The following is a 17201-nucleotide window of genomic DNA, read 5'->3' as shown; positions in this document are numbered from 1 at the left end:
TCGTGGTAAATGCGCTTTGCTGGTAAAGTTGGATTTAACACTACTGGTGCAAAAATGCCACTTTCAGACAGTTGGAATTTTTCTGCTCTTAGCTTTGCTCTATGTGATCTCCAGCCTGGCTCCAATACCCGTCTGGATGGGATGACAAATCTCATTCATGCAGAGCTCACCGACAGCCATAAAGCCAGGAAGGCCATTGATGGTTGAACACCCCTCTTCATTCCGATGGCCAGCCTGGGCAAACAGGAGTTAAAGAGAGCTCACACGGGACATGAAGGAGTAATGACCTAACCACACACAAATGGCTGGGAATCCCCTTAGAAAAGGTGGCAGACAGGACTGGCTTAAAAGGGGTTCTCGTGCACTTCAAAACCACTCTTTGGAGTACCCACACATCAAAGGCACATTAGGGTTTAGTACTGGGTCTCTGACCCTCCCTAATCGGACACTTCTGGATCTTGAGTGGAACCTCTGTCAGTGTACTGCGGTGCTGCTCAACATACTCAGCTGGACTACTTTTCTAGAAGGACTGCTTTTCTGGAACTGCTTTCCTGCTTGTTGCCCTACTACTGCTGCTCCCTGACCCTGCTGGAAGGAGAGCTGGACTCTGCCTTCCCTCCAAGTGATCTTCAAGGGCTTGTTTGCTTGCCTCCTGTTTCTGAAGTCTCAGGGACACAAAAGACTTCCTGCAGTTCTGCTTGTGCAGCTGCACTCTGCTTTCTATGAGTCCTACCCTTGCCTGAGGTGCCCCATCCAAGTTCTGGGCCTCTGAAGTGGATTCAGCAGCTGAGTTTCTGCCAAATCGTGAAACAATGCGAAGCCTCTCCACACAGCTGACAGCTCTCGGAACGGACGCCGGATCACGCGAAGCCTCGCAAAGGCTCGCCGCACAGCCTCTTGGAACTGATCCAGACATCGCAAATACTCGCTGTGTAAACTGTGCCCCAGGATCCAAGGTACTGTGTTCAGCGGGCCCAAGTTGGTCCCCGTAGCCGGACTGCACTTCATCGCGGTCAGCCTGAACTTTGGATTTGCACCAGTCCCACGCGACCTGAAGTAACCTTTTTAGCATTACCTTCTTCTAAGAGCTTCATTGCATTTATTTCTACAAACTTAAATATCTAGACTTCTACTTGATGGATTTTTTATTGCTTTAGTCTTGTTTTACTCAGATAAACATTCTCTATTTTTCTAAACAGTTGTGTGGAGTCTTTTTGTGGTGTATTTATTGTTTTGTTGTATGAGTTATTGCACAAATACTTTACACATTGCCTTCTAAATTAAGCCTGCCTGCTCTGTGCCAAGCTACCAGAGGGTGAGCACAGGATAATTTAGGTTTGTGTTGACTTACCCTGACTAGAATTGTGGTTCCTACTTGGACAGGGTGCAGACCTCTGCCAGCTAGAGACCCGACTTCTAGCATTGGTCATTCCTCTTTTGTTGTCCTTTTATTACTTCCTGTCACCACCCTCTCTTCTCGCCTCTACCGCCTTCCGCTCTCCCTACCCAACCCATCTCACCCTCTTTGTACTTCAACCCTCCATACTCAGTGCCCTCCAGCCCTCATGAGAACTCACCTTCGTCACAGCTGGTGGCGCCGGGGTGCTTTTTCTGCCACCCCGGGCAGCAGATGTAGCTGGTCTGCAGCACTTCCTTCTTCACCTGGCGGAAAGACACTTTGTAGGTTGTCCTGGAAACAAAAAATGTTGACTGGCCCTCAATAAAAAGGCTTGGTTTAGGCTAAAAAAATAATAATGCGTATCCCCTGCAACAACTATTACATCATAAAAATACAATGGCTGCTCCACTTGCCTGAGTCAAATATCAAATTGGTTCATTCTTGACTCTCTTTCAGCCATGGGGGTTACAAATGGGCTGTTTTAGAATCTATTATTACCATGTGGAGAGATCGGTGTCCCCAGCGGGCAACGACCCCCACAAATAAACACCTCCCCACTTTCCCATGGCTTTTCTCCAGTCCTGCACTGTTCCCCAGTCAAAGACGAACTTCACTATTGAATATACGTGTCCTAGAATATGTGTGGATAGCGGTGGAAGATGTGACGGGGTTAGAGGTGGTGGGTGTGGAGAAGAGGCAGTGAGAAGACAAGAATAGTCTCCAGACAAGCTTGAAAATGGCACGCCGGGTACTTGTAATATTCCGGTGGCGGCCATTATGAATGACCTAAATGTAGGACATTGATCACGAAGGAAATAATAAAAGGCCCTCCTACCATCCCCATCATGCAATCAGAATGCTTTAAAACACATTTATAAAAATACATACATAAAAGTATTTTGGGCCATTTTTCCAAAACAGACGATTGTATCTTACATTAAGTTTAAAACTCCATATCCAAGTCCCTTTGCCATCTTAACTAGGCTGTATAATAATCGCCAACACTGGTAGGCCCACAAACAAAGGCTTACTGAAGCATGGGGTACTACACAAATTCCCAATACATTCATTCATTCATTGATTGTATGCATGAAGTAATAAATTAGATCAGGTTACACTGTCCGTGTACTGAAGTTTCATGCAGCCCCCTCTCTGGGTGTGGGCGTAACTCATGTAATTCTGTGTAGCGTAATCACACAAAATCACCCAAAATGTCTGAGAGATTACACAGTATTACGCGAGAATAGCAATCCTGCAGTTAGCGCTATTTTATTACTGCAAAAATGCCCTCTCGCAAGGATGCTTTTTACACTAAGAAATAGCATTAAATGCAACAGATCTTGAATAGCGAGCAGTCGCTTGCGCTCCCTATATGTGCACTTGGGGTATAATTCCCCCCAAGTTACTCCCAGCGTTCAGCAATATTTTTTTAGCTAAAATGCACCTTTGTGTCCAAAATGGATGCGGGGATGCATTTTGTGCTAAGAAATGCAGCAGAAAACAAATAGTGATCATGAACAGCTGCTCACGCTCGCTAAATGTGCTCTTGCAGTAGGATATTTCCGCCAAATGACTCTTAATTACGCAAGCCTGCGTAATCGTGTTATTATCGGTAATTCCATGTCAAAGAGTAGGCTGGACTACGGCAACGCCATCTACGCGGGAAACACGACCAAACTCCAGAAGAGACTCCCAACGCATACAAAACTCCTCCGCACGCCTCATCCTCGACATCCCCCGCCACAGCCACATCACCGCCCACCTGAAGGACCTGCACTGGCTATCTGTCAACAAGAGGATCACCTTCAAGCTCCTCACCCACGCTCACAAAGCACTTCACAATGCAGGACCAGGATACCTCAACAAGTGACTCACCTTCTACACCCCCAACCGCCAGCTCTGCTCCGCTGACCTCAGCCTCGCCACTGTTCCACGCATCCACCGAACAACCACCGACGGCAGATCCTTCTCCCACCTCGCCACCAAGACATGGAACTCCTTCCCCTTCCACCTACGACAGACTCAGGACCTGCTGACCTTTAGGAGACTCCTCAATACCTGGCTGTTTGATCAGTAGCTGCTCCCCCCCCACACCCCCCCAGCGCTTCGAGACTCTCATGGATGAGTAGCGTGCTTTACAAATGTTTGATTGATTGATTGAAAGAGTAAAGCGGAGTTAATGAAATTACTTCGATTACTCTGCTGTAATTGAAATTCCACTTAGACCTACCGCTCTCTTCATTCTTTAGGGCCTCAGCAGGACCGCTGGTTCTCTTCCCGGACTCCCTCCAGTTCCCAAGCCTCACTTTACCTGTACAGGCTGCAGATCTGGTGCCCTTTGCAGGTGGTGATGTAGGGTCGATACACGGGCTGAATGAAGGATTCATTGTAGAAGAGCGGCACTTTATATGTCTGCTTTGAGCATACTGCTCTGTGGGTAAAAAGAACAATACAGAAGGTGCAGTTACTCACACAAGGCACAAGCAAGCACAGTCTGATTGCGGTCTCAATTGCTTTTAAAATGTTATAATTGAATTGTTTTTATCTGAAATTCGATATTCCCACTGCTAAAATCTCGGGGGTGTATCAGGAGCAGGGGAATTGGTTTTAACGTTGTGCGGCACCTTTTAAAAATTGATTGTGAAACTGGTTTTATTGTTTTAAATAGATTTTGCACTTTGAAGAGACAATAATTTGCGCTACTTCTCCCCACCGATATTACCGCCTAGGGCATCGCACTTCCGCTCTGTGAGAAAGTGCCATCTTTCTTGCATGGTATGCCCCCACTTTTTGCTGAATTGCTGAATGTACTTTGACTGAGTGTACCCTGGACACCTGCCAATCAGGTGCCCAGGGCCTATGTTCCTTCCCTAAAAACACAAAACCCAAATTGGCAAACCCTGGCCACATGTCAGCCCCTGGTAAATGGTATCCTAGGTACCCAGGGCCTGGCGACCAGGGAAGGCCTCTAAGGGCTGCAGCACTCATTGTGCCACCCTTAGAGGCCCTGTACCCTTACACACACACACTGCCCTTGCAGGCTGGGTGCCTGGGTGCACGACAAAACAAAGATTCGACATGGCACACATCCCTGTGTGCCATGTGCATCACCTACACTGCCATGGCATACATCAGCTAGCTGGGTGCCCTATGCCAATGGTGTGGGCACAGGAGCAGGAGCCCTGTGCCCCTACAGTACCCAGGTCCATCCCTGGGCACTGTAAGTGCAGTGCTGCCATTTAAGAGTACATGGTGCTGAGAGCTCGTCAAACACGAACTCCCCAGCAACATAATGTCAACACTGAAGACTGAGAAGTTTGGTATCAAACTTCTCAGCACATTAAACCCACACTGATGCCAGTGTGGGAGTTAATGTACCAAGCACCCCAGAGGGCATCTTAGAGATGCCCCCTAAAACCTAACCTACAATCCACGTCTGTTCTGAGGCTGCCTAGGCTGCCACACAGCAGACATGTTGCTGGACCCCTGGGTAGGAGAGCCCCTGCTCTCCTGGGCCTGCAACAATGCACATCCTGGGCGAGGCGCTAAATCTCCTCCCCCAGGATGGGCAGGGGGAAGCTTCAAAGGCATGCCGCCTCTGTGAGCTTCCCCAGGCCACTGCAACCCCCCACTCTGGCGGGAAGCTTGGCCGGAAACCCCAAATAAGGACAGGGGATGTGCCAGCCTGCCAACCCCACCCCTCAGGTGGGGGAGGCGAGGTGAAGCACATCTCCGGGCTCTCACGGTCTTGAAGATGGGGAGCCCTACCCTATCAGGACTAGGCTACTGCCCCCCTTCCACAGGAGAGAGGCAGGATAGGGGGTGTACCCACCCCAGGACAGGGTCCAATTGGTCCCTGCCCTTCACCTACCTATAACGCCCCTAAATCTAGTATTTAGGGGCACCCTGAACCTTCCTTCCCCAGATTCCAAAATCCGAAGAAGAGCAAGAAGAAAGAAGACCTGCCCTGCAACTGCTAAGAAGAGGAAGACACCAACTGCTTTGGCCCCCAGCCCTACCGGCCTGTCGACCCTCGAACCTGCTCCTGCTCCAACCCGGCATCTCTTGTGGCCAGCAACCTCACAACCCCGGAGGACCTGGCTACCTTTTGACTCTAAACCCCTGGGACTCCCATGAGTAGAGGCTCTACTCAAAATCTACTTCTAATCCCTGGCAGCAGCCCGGAACTGCGAACCCAGCAGACTCTGCACCAGCCAAGCATGGCCTGTGCCGGAGTGAACAAAGACCACGAGGACGACCCCACGGTGACTGTGACCCCGGGTCCGGCACCCAAGAACTCCCCTCAACATTCCTGAAGAAGCCTGCAGCCTCAGAACCAGGTGCCCCCCCAACCGCGATCAACAGAGGGTAAGATTTCCCGACACCAAAAGGCACCCCTGCACCCGGCGGCCCCCTGTGCCCAATCCCGGGGCACCTACCTATCCTCCAACTACCCAACTTACCTCTCAAAGTGGTGGTGGCACCTGAAGAATCTTCGTCCCCGACCTTGCAGTCTTTTTCTAAACTGGAGATTTCCCATTGAAATCAATTGAGTGCCCGAAGGCTCAAAAGCACCCTGCACCCAGCCGCCCGAGTGGCCCTGGCAGTGCGACCTCTACACTTATCTACTTCCCCACTTGCCCTGAGTAAGTGACCAGGAGCCCAGCTCCCACAGCCGCGTGGCCTGCTAGTCAGCAGCCACCAACCAAGGCCCCCCTACCTCTCATAGGATAACATTGGACCTAACTCTCTCTGCACCCCGCCGCCCTTGTGCAGCTGAGGGTGAACCAACTGTACCTACCTGACCCTGGGAGACCCCTGAGTCTATGCCCAGAACCTTAACTCTGCCAGTCGAGTAGTTACCTTTAAACCGATAACTCACTTTTCTTCATAGGGTAACATTGACTGGCTTTTTCCTGAAATTTCTTCGAAGTGTGGACTTTTCAAATCTTAAAATATTCACCAAAAATCAGCCGATAACGAAAACGAAAATACTCACCTGCTATTAGGTGAGCTCCCAGTGCTGGATCTTGGTACCCAGCACTGACTCTGAAAAATATTTACAACTGTACTTACCAGTAACCCAATTTTCTCCCATAGGAAATCATTGACTGTTTTTCTGTGAAATTTCTTCTGTCAAACTTTAAATATTCTTTAAAAATCGTATAACTTCTGAAAACGTAATTGCTTACCTGTTTTGGATAAAGGTCCCAGTACTGAGTCTAGGTACCCAGTACTCGATTACAAAAGTAACGAGAACATACTATACCTGCAACTTGAATTTTCTTCCATAGGGAATCATTGACTGTTTTCTATGAAATATTTCCTTGTCAACTTTTAAAATAGCAAAATATTGTCTAAAAATCATCACAGTAATTAAGTCGACTTTTATCACTTGATTCTAAGTAATGACCCAGGACTGAATCTAGGATCCAGTCCTGGAATCCCAAAAGTAATCCTAAAAGTAATCTGTTTCAAATAACTTAAAACTTCCATTGAACTCAATGCATTATTGTGTTTAAAATTGTGTTGCCTATTGCAACCACTTGTAACTTTCTACAAAAGTCAATTGCATATTGCAAAAGTATTTATATAAAGCATCTCATTCTGAGAAAGTATATTTTAATACCTATAGATGGTTCTAAAATAAAACAAGCATATATTTTTTATATATATAAACCATTGGCCTAGAGTTCAGTTATTGAGTGTGTGAGACCATTTGCTGGCTGAGTGTGTGCAACAAATGCTTTACACTGTCCTCTGATACTGCCTTACTGCTCGACCAAGCTACCACTTTAGAGAGTACGGTTATATCTAACTTTAGCCTCTGCCAAACCTCTGGGGACTGTGGACTCTGTACATCCTGTACCTATTTAGGAACCACTTTCTCACATGCTCTGCTACAGCGGTCTAGTGCCCGGGGGGGAAACAGCTGCTGCCATGCAGAGCTGATTGGTTGGTGGGTGGAAGGGGAGTAGCTCAAAATCCATGCTGGAGCGGACGTGCAGCCTGTCCACGACCGACCTGGGCCAGGGGCCAGAACCCCTGGTCAAACTCAGACTTACACAATGACAGAATTGCAGACTATAGCCTCATGTAGCCACGCCCTTAATATAGAGGCAGTAGAGAAGCTGAGCGCTGAAAATTTGCTGAGATGAAATGAGGCGGGAGGTTCTATCACCTCGCGCACAGCCCCCCAAACCATCACCATACCTTGTAACCCACTAGGTTTGAAAGTAGCAGTCCTCAATACGCGCTCCCTACAGAAGCACCACCTAGAAGTCTATTCTGTCCTCCAGGATGGAGACATAGACATCCTAGCACTCACTGAAACATGGTTGGATGACTCCTCTGTTCCAGACATCATCGCTGCACTTCCGGGGAACTTCGAAGCCTTCTGGCAAAACAGAGAAGGAAAGACGCGGGGTGGGGGTGTAGCTATTCTGTTTAACAAACGGTTAACAGCCACCAAAGTAGTAGCAGAGAACATGGACAACGCAGATATACTAGGGGTTAAAATCTCACTAAAATCGTCCTGTCTACTACTGCTGGTAGTATACCGCCCGAGTGTCAACCCCCAGCTTCAACAATCTGTTTGCGGAGGTAATCACAAACCTATGCTCACGTTACAAACGACTTCTGGTGGCGGGTGATTTTATTTAGAACTTGGATAAAACTCCAAAGGAGCCGCCCCCCAGACAGTTTGAGACAGGAATGTGCACAATGGGGCTCCACCAACTGGTGGAGGCACCAACACACTCAAAAGGGCACATCCTGTATCTCGTCTGGACCTCGCACCCAGGGGCTAGGCTAACAGCCATCAGCCCCTGTGCATGGTCGGACCACGCACTACTAAGCTGCTGGGTTCCAATGGAGGGCCAATTTTCTCAACCTCCCCCAGAGTGGAGAAAGGTGCGATGCGGGAAAAAAATAGAAGTAGGAAACCTAGTACAAGCCCTACAAAGAACCACCCCCCCCCCTCCCCCGAACCTCAAACCTGGAAATCTCGACCAGGATAGTGAAGCCCTGACAAACACCCTACGCTGTGCGATAGATAAAATAGCACCGGAGCGAAGTGACAGAGTGAGAGATGAAGGGAAGGGGGACCCCTGGTTTAACGAGACACTGAGGGCACTGAAACAAAGCCTCGGCCACGCGGAGAGGAGGTGGCAGAAAGCATATGACCCAGCAGAACTGACAGCCTATACAACCATGCTTACCGCCTATAAACAATCTATCACTGTCAGGAAGGCCGAGTACTATGAGGCTAGAATCACTGCGGCCCCTAATAAGCAGAAAGGGTCCTTCAGAATACTAAAAGAACTCAGCTAAAAATCGGAGGTGAAATCTGCAGCCGCATCCCTAGACTGCAACACATTCCTGACTTACTTCCTCCAAAAGGTCAGGGACATCATCTCCGAGATTAACAATACCCCCACCAATCAAGGGCAACTAACCCAGGATCAGGCCCCACCCCCTTCCGACAAGCAACTCTCCACCTTTCCTACGCTGGATGCTACGTTACTGACTCAACTGATGAACTGCACCAAATCAGGCTCCCCCGCAGACCCGTGTCCCCCAAGAATTTTCCGAATTGCCCTCCCCGACCTGGAAAACAGCTCCTTGCCCAACTGAATAATTCCTTGGAGACTGGCCACTTACCCTCCAACCTGAAGGAAGCCAGGGTCCCCCCCTCCTAAAGACACCTGATTGGATTACGGCAACGCCCTATACATAGGTCTCCCTCAGAAGTTGACTAATAAATTACAGCTGGTGCTGAATGACGCAGCTAGACTGATCTTTAGGTTGCCAAGACAGGCCCACGCTTCCCCACTGCTCCGCAAACTGCACTGGCTTTCAATCAAACAGAGAGCTAGATTTAAGGGCCTCTGTATCGCCCACAAGGCAATCCACAGAAAAGCCCCGGCCTATATTAAAGAACGCCTGCAAACCTATGTTCCGAGTCGCACATTGCGCTCGTCCGAGACCTGCCGCCTGGCCACTCCAGGCTACAAAACTTCATCCAACGGAGGTCGAGCATTCTCCAACCATCTCCCACAACTTTGGAATCAACTGCCCTAGTACCTGTGTAAGGAGCCGGCACTCCTCCTATTCAGGAAACAGCTTAAGACGCTTCTGTTCAAAGACGCACTTGACATGGCTTAATGGGCAAAGGAGCCCAGTGATGGTCTAATCTGGGCATGACCTCCACAGCGCTGCAGTCATCCCTACGAGACTTCTAGCAGGTATTGTGTCAGGAAGGCTTGCTGTCCAGAGGCAGTGCCTCTCAGCGACAAAACTCCCATTCCATTCGTCAAGCAACTTTAGAACTAAGCGTTTTGCATCCAGATTTAGGTCCCTCCTAGCATCTGTTAGGACAAGTAAACAGACGTAGTACTGAAAAAGCTATGTTTGTTTTAAGTGCTCACAATCCAGAATTCCACTGGCTTGTAAAATGAAAATAATGAATTCATGAAACGATAGAAAATGATGAGCAGTCTCTCTGAAGGTATTCCAAATCGTCCTCATTTCAATAATAAATATATGCAGGAAAAATCTTTCGGTTGACTATAAATTAAATTTAGTTGGGGTTCTAAAGCTGTAAAATCCACCACCTTTTTTGGAAAGCAGACGCGGTCACGGCCAGAGGGGCCATTCTGCTACTGTGACATTTCCCCAGTAGGCTGGTGGTTGCTCTTAGTGGATAGCTGCTATGACCTGAGGATGGCTGCTAAGACCCAAGCATGGCCCTAGGTTGCATTCTAGTTGCAGCCTTCTTTGGTGTGGGAGGGGCTTGAATATATTTAGCCAGGGCTTATGTTTGCAGTTATAATTTAAAAAAACTACTTTCCTCGCATGTGATGTCCCCACCCTGCACACAGATCCCCATCCTCTGAGCATCCTCTTGCGTACAAAAGGTCACACTGTCAAAAGTGTTAATACACAAAACTAGGTTCAGGGCCCTTTGGTCTGAGGTGCATCTCAGTTGTATTCATCCTGCTGTGAGCCCAGAGTTATCCCTTTATCCTATCCTGAAACATGAAGTGGGTCTGATCTTGGAATTATTAACTGGGGGAGAGGTTTGAGAAGAAAGTAGGGAGGGGTTGTCTTTGCTCCCAGCTAATACAAAACGGGCCCTTCTGTCACCAACTGAAAACCGCCGAGTTGGGTTGTGACTGTCCCCTTCACGGTGTGATGTTGTGTTCCCTGAGTGCCTAAGTGCCCACCTGCGAGTATCTGGTGTCCTGGTTTTTGATTTGTGTGTGTCTGTCTGTCTTGGTGGTGTGTGAAGGTTGTGGCTACAGTGTCTGTTGCTCAGAGGATGAATGGTCCCCTTGACATTGGCAGACGCTTGTCTCTTTCCAGTTCACTGCCAGTGTGGTTGTTGAGATGGATACACACATCTCACACCCCTTGGATCCTCTGTTGTGGGTCCTCCAGGCTGGAGATGACCTTGATGTAGGGAGCATCACTCTGCATAAAGGTTGTGTCTGGAGAGCACACGTGAAAAGAGAACCGACCAGGTGTGCAACCTGAATATCGAACCCACAATATTGGTGGGGTGGAATATCGAGGGCTAACTATCCCAAAAATATACTGACACATAAGCGAGTCTATATTTCCTACACCTAAATCAACATATATGCACGCACATGGTACTTATATATGCAAGGTACGTAGACGTGGAGTTAAGAATAGTAAATCTATACTACTCTGTAAGCACATACCTTTCGGTATTTTGTCTCTTGATATTCTTGTATCTCATTATTGTTGCTGTCGATATTCAGTAGTAAAACCCCGACCCAAACCAGTTCTAAAATTGCAGCGAGTCCACATCCCTCGTCTGCTTCACCTATATAAAATTGGGAGCCACTGACCCGCTTATCATGGAAGTTCCAAGTTCTCTTTAACCCCTTCGCCGCGGCAGGAATCCCGCCGCGGCGGTGGGGGGGGGGGTTTGGGGGCAGCGCGGTGGCACTGTGCTCGTGACGGAACCGCTCCGTCACGAGCCACGGTTGAGCTGTGCTCATGACGGAGTGGTTCCGTCACGACTCCGCCCACTGCGCTAATCGCCCGCACTTGCGGGGAATTAGCGCTGCGTGGGCGGAGCGGCGGCCAACGGCCACAGCATGACGGAACCACTCCGTCATGAGCACAGCGCAACCGTGGCTCATGACGGAGTGGTTCCGTCATGAGCGGGGAAGGGGTTAACCAAGAAAGGGAGTGCTCCGTGTGGTAACCATTGTTGGTATCTGACGTACCGCCAGCCTCCCAAAGGTGAGAGGACATCACCTGAAGTCTTGCCTTGATGGAAGCTGCTGTTCCTCTGACCTGTCGTGCCTTTATGCCAACCTGCTACTGAAAGAGGGGAAACGCCTGCCAGCGCTGCAGAGGTGTGGCTGTCCATAGCACCAGAGCTGCTTGACCCCCGATGCTCTGTGGCTCTGCCAGCCGAAGGAAGATTGGGAGAGAAATCTGCGTGACCTGAGGTTTGTGGGCACCAGTCTCACCACAAAGAGCTGTTCCAAAAGGGAACGCGGTCAGTAGTCGTCACCAAGGGAGATGTGTTAGACGGAAGTTGTCCGCAAGGCAAATTGCGCTGCAGAGAAGTCGCGCCAGAGGCGTGTGTGCCACGAGAAGCTGTGTCTAAGGCGGACCTATCGCCGCCATGTGAGACTGTGTTAGAGGTGTTCCATACTGCTGCATCTGAGACCCTACAGTGGCTGCCCTAACACTGCCGTGACTTTCTAGAAGAGATGATGCCCTGGAGAGAGTGAGGACACAAGGAAGGACTTATGAGACCTTAGAGTGATCAGCAAAGTGGGAATAAAAGTTCAAAGATGCTATGTGCAATAACACAGACTTGAAGGGTGAAGAGCCCAGGAACGACAGCAGAACATGGAGCCAGGAACCTGCGGATCATCAGCCAGAGATGGTGGTCTCTCCTCCAGCTACACCACAGTCCCAGGCTGAAGGGATGGGGTGCATTGGGGTCAGGGTGGATACACTGCAGAACCCTCTGTCGGTGGGTCCCCGTCTACTAAACTGGATCAATGCTGTAGGCTGGATATAGAGCACTGTGTCCAACACAGTACAATGCAATGTGGGCATTACCTCCAAATGCAGTTTGGAAAGTTATGAGAGCACACCGAAAGATAAGCAAATAAATGAACAATATTCCACAAGGAGAGCAAGCCAGGGAACTAGAAGCAGAGCTCTGTATAAACAGGAACTACAAATGGCTCAGTGTTTGTCAAGAGAAACTTTATCCAAAATGAACTTATTAGTGATGATTTTATTTGGCAAACAGAATTTGGGTAGCAACACTCAAGAACAAGAAATAAAATGAGTAACATTTGTAGCAAATGCAATTGGAAAAAGATAAACAAATGAAATTAGGGCAACATCTCGCAAAGCGTGCTGAGAAGAAAACTGGGGCAAGAGAAGCAAAGACATGTGGGGAATATTCCCCTCAGAAAAGTGAAGAATATTTCCTAAAGAGACAGAAATACCACCGAGACAAGAAAAACAAGGAACACGAGAGTAACGTTTTGAAAGAAAAGTAAAGAAAATAGGAACAAGTGAAAACAAAAACAATGCCACTATTGCACAAGAGAGGCAGAGAAAATTGGGATGAGAGAAGCAAAAAAGTTTAGGGCAAAATACCCCAAGGAAAGCAAACCCAAGTAAGACCAGAGAAGCAAAGACTAATGAGACAAGACGAGCACAGATCCCTAGGGCAACATTCAACAACAATAAAAATCAAGATAATTAGGACAAGAGAAGCCAAGAAAACTAGGACAATTATTCCCCCACTCCCAAAAAACTGGGAAAACTGGGACAAGGGAAGCGCAGAAAATTTGGACAAAATTCCCCAAAGAGTATTGAAACAGGCGAAGAAAAAAGCGTGCCAAGAGGCAAATAAAGTACTGGCACTTAATTTACCAATAAAAACAAAAAAAAGGGAGACATAAAGTGAATGATATTCGGACAAGAAATCACAAGAGGCAAAAGTAATTGAGGGGACGTGAGTTAGGGTCAGCCTTGCTAGACATTTTTTTATTTGATCTCATCTGAATCCATCTTACCCAAAGGGTATCTAGATATTTGTGATTGCCAGATTTCTGAATCAATAACATCTAATTCCTTGCCACAACTGTCTGCCGAGCATGTCGTTCTAATGAGCCGGTGAGGTATGATTCTGTTTCTTGAAAGTAGACACGCCAAGTTCCATCTACATTTGAGTGTGAGGCAGAGACATGTCTCTTGGATCCTGTGGAGCACTCCCCTGGTCTCAGCAGTGAGACCTCTCCTGTAAAGTCTCAGCCAGCCAGTTAGGCAGGGTTACTTTTGGTACTGCTTGTCCGCGGTGTACTCATGTAGTCCAACCAGGGGGTGAAGAAGGCACCTATTACTCGGACAGGTAGGGGTGGTGGAACTGCTTTGATAGTCCTGTTGAGGCAAGCAGTTGGATGTGGCTGGAAATGGCATTGACACGTCTATTGGAACATTTTCATCCAAACAGAACACCGTATTTTATTAAGGACCACAGTACGGGCTTAGGTCGAAGTATGGTATTGAATATGCCTTCAGGGACAACAGTGGAAAATATTCAGAAAAAAACTGATGGAGGGTTTTGCCTCCAACATTTTGGCTGCCATAGACACCATGGCCCAAGAACCAAAATAAAAGTGGCGCACATTTATGAACTGAGAAGTAAATATAAGTGGCCCACATTTATGAACTGAGTACTATTTAAAAGTGGCCCACATTTATGAATTGGGTAGTAAATAAAAGTGACCCACATTTATGAACTGAGTGTAAATAAACGTGGCCCATATTTGAAAATCGAACATCTCTGGACTTTTGAGGTCACGCTGTCTGAGTGGTCTCTGATTTGTGGGGGCTGCAGGTATTTGTGCTTGTTGTAGGCAATGTGTGCGGTTATATTAGAGAAATGTGGCTGTAAAATTCACAGTGTTCCTTCCCTACTAAAAAGATAAAAATGAACTGACCAGTCCCTACGTTTCTGCCCCAAAGAGCTATCTGTACATACAGACTGCATGTGGTGAGATCACAGCATCCACGGCATGCACAGTGCTGCTTGCTACTCCTGGCTAATGTTTACAGTAGCCCAAACACAACCACAAAACTGTGCATAACACCACAAACTAGGCCCACACACTGACCTGTCACACTGGCTTATCTGGTACTGCCAGATTGCCTTATAGGTCAGTCTGACCCTGAACACCATGTCCATCCAGCCCTGGAGGACTCTAGATCCTTGTCCATCCAGCCCTGGAGGTCATCTCTACTTTCACACTAGAGTCCAAATGGATGGTAAATTGGAAGGAACCTTCCCCTCAATTGACCTCCAACCCCTGAAGACCAACAAAGACGCCAACCAGGGCAAAGGAGGTGGCAAAGGCGTGTTTGGAAGCGAGAGATCACCTACCTCCCTTCTTTGATGATCTGTCCTCGGACCTCCAAGCCCACGCTCAGCACACACACCAGTAAGGCCAGCTCCATCCCTGGCATGGTGGAGATCCTGGTCCGGTCCTCCAGATCCTCCCTCGTCCTTGGTTGTGTGGAGCAGGAGGGGTTGTGTTCATAAATGGAAAATTGATCTTCTCTCAGAGCCAATCACCTACGAGGAGAGAAGCAATGATTTACTTGAGGAGCAGACATGAAGAGGCCAATGGATCCAAGCATCTAGTATAGACATCCGTGCGTGACCTACAGGGCCGAGGCATCTGTTCACGGTTTATACAATGACTGCCATTCAGTTGAGAAATAATAATACCTATTAACTATTAATACCTATTAATTAAGCTCCTAAAGGCACCTCAGTTCATCGCAAGCGCTATGTAAATAAGTTAAATAAAATAAATAAAGAACGTACAGACCAGTAGGATCCTAACGAGTGTCCTCACTCCGCCATCACTGTGCACGTTGAGTAACATCCCTCTCTCACTGCCAAGTGCAGTCATTCCTCACCTGTTAACATGTAGACACGCAGAAATGAGTGAGTGGCATAGACTGCTGTACTCAGGGCTGGCAAAGTAGTATGACTTCTACTACTCTCTCTTGAGTAGGGATGGGGCCGGTGCTGCCCATGACCAGGGCAATAAAGGGGGTCTGAGCTCCTTTTACCTACCTGGGAAGAGAAGCTGCACATAGAGCAGCAGTTTGAGAGGAGCGGGGAATACTGCACAAAGGTTTTTACCTTTACAACATTTTATAGAAATAAAAAACAGACTCTCTCTCAATGAAACCGGAGCATATGTTACACACAGATTTGTGCAACCATTGCAGAACTACCACACCACTGGCAAGCTCCCACAAATACACACAGAATAGGGACACTTAGCTCAGCTGGTCATAACATTTTACCTTCTGTGGAACCCCACTAAATCATCAGTGACCTCAGAGTACCCCACTGAATGTGTACTGGAATCCGGGTCCCCTACTGAGTCACTACTGAAAGCTAGGGACCCCTACCTAGGCAATTTCCACGATTTAAACTTCAAAACAATACACAGAAATACAGAACAAGCAAGCATCAAACAAATACACAAATGATTAAATATTTGAGTTAGTTCACAAACAAATAGAAAAACAGAAATTTGAATTTGAATGGGAAGGTGTGAACTTTTCTAAACTTGGGTTTTAATTCTAAAAGACCAATTGATATGCTAAACTCGAGCATATCACTTTGGCTTATTCTACTCCTAATGCACGTTCTCATTTTTTCTGTGCTTCAACTGACGCCAACTGTCATCCACAGGGGTCACAGTTGCGACCTCTGGTGACCCCAATATTATGTCCATGCAATTGCCAAGAAACTTAACTCTATGGGGGATATTCTCAAGAACGTGTGTTAATCATCGCAAAATTAGCTTAAAGCAACTTTGCACATCGCAGGAAAATAATACCGTGTTTATTTTGTATTCTCAACCCGGAGGCACCATGCGATAGTCTCACGATAACATGCCAAATGACCACGTTAAAATCAACGCGACACAGAAAAAATGCGAAACACCAACGCGAAAAAACTGGCGATGTCCCAAATTGCGATACAAAAATCAGCACTAACCAGCAACAGGCCTACAATTCCCACGCCTCATGCGGGAAAATGCACTATAAAAGCAGTTAAAAATAAATAAATAAACTGCGTAGCACCATGGATGCACCCGGACTGAGTGCAGAGGACAACGCAAACCCCACAAGCCCCACAGACGACCAGCAAGGAACTTCGGGGTCGGGGAGGGCCAAGGAGAAGAGGAAGAGGAAGACGCGGTTCAGTCATGGAGGTGACAGAACACTACCAACAACTGTTCGGCACCTCCAACGTGTCATTGGCAACAAAGACACAAATATGGCAGACCATCTTGGACCATGTGAATGCAGTTGTAGCTTTGAGGAGGACAATGGTAGAGGTCAAGAGGCGCTGGAATGATGTAAAGGGTAAAGCCAAGAAGAAACTCGAGGCCAACATGAAAGCAGCAACGCTCATTGGAGGTGGGGGTAAGCGGCACAACAGGAGCTGGATGACATGGAGAAAATGGTGGCTACAGTCATCAGTCGGGACATGGTGCCAGGAGTTGGGGTTCCAGACACTGCTCAACATGACCTGACACAACATCAACAGGGTGAGTACCGACCAGGGACTGGGGGCATGGGGGGAGATGGGCACAATGGCACACATGCACACCCACAATGACTCTGGATCATGTCCCTGATCCCTGTGCCGCACTGCAGCACACACACATAAGATTCTGAGCACCTCTACATTGGTAAC

General features: G+C 47.9%; 1 protein-coding gene across 2 annotated transcripts in view; it reads right to left on the bottom strand.

The window, feature by feature from the left end:
* The window catches only part of LOC146869297 (epidermal growth factor-like protein 8), a 96159-nt gene that overhangs the window by 32054 nt on the left and 46904 nt on the right, over positions 1-17201 (bottom strand). Inside the window, exons 2-4 of one of the 2 annotated variants that reach the window (XM_085647062.1) lie at positions 14856-15047; positions 3711-3830; positions 1578-1690 (exon numbers count right to left, since the gene is read on the bottom strand). In XM_085647062.1, coding sequence (XP_085503188.1) covers positions 1578-1690; positions 3711-3830; positions 14856-14938 — 316 coding nt within the window. In that variant the 5' untranslated portion in view covers positions 14939-15047. Of the gene's footprint in view, positions 1-1577; positions 1691-3629; positions 3831-14855; positions 15048-17201 lie in introns of those variants that run through there. The other variant, XM_085647069.1, reaches the window with a different exon arrangement.

Source organism: Triturus cristatus, chromosome 1_1 (assembly GCF_964204655.1).
Source record: "Triturus cristatus chromosome 1_1, aTriCri1.1, whole genome shotgun sequence".
NCBI lineage: Eukaryota > Metazoa > Chordata > Amphibia > Caudata > Salamandridae > Triturus > Triturus cristatus.
This window is presented reverse-complemented; position numbering and strand designations above follow the sequence as displayed.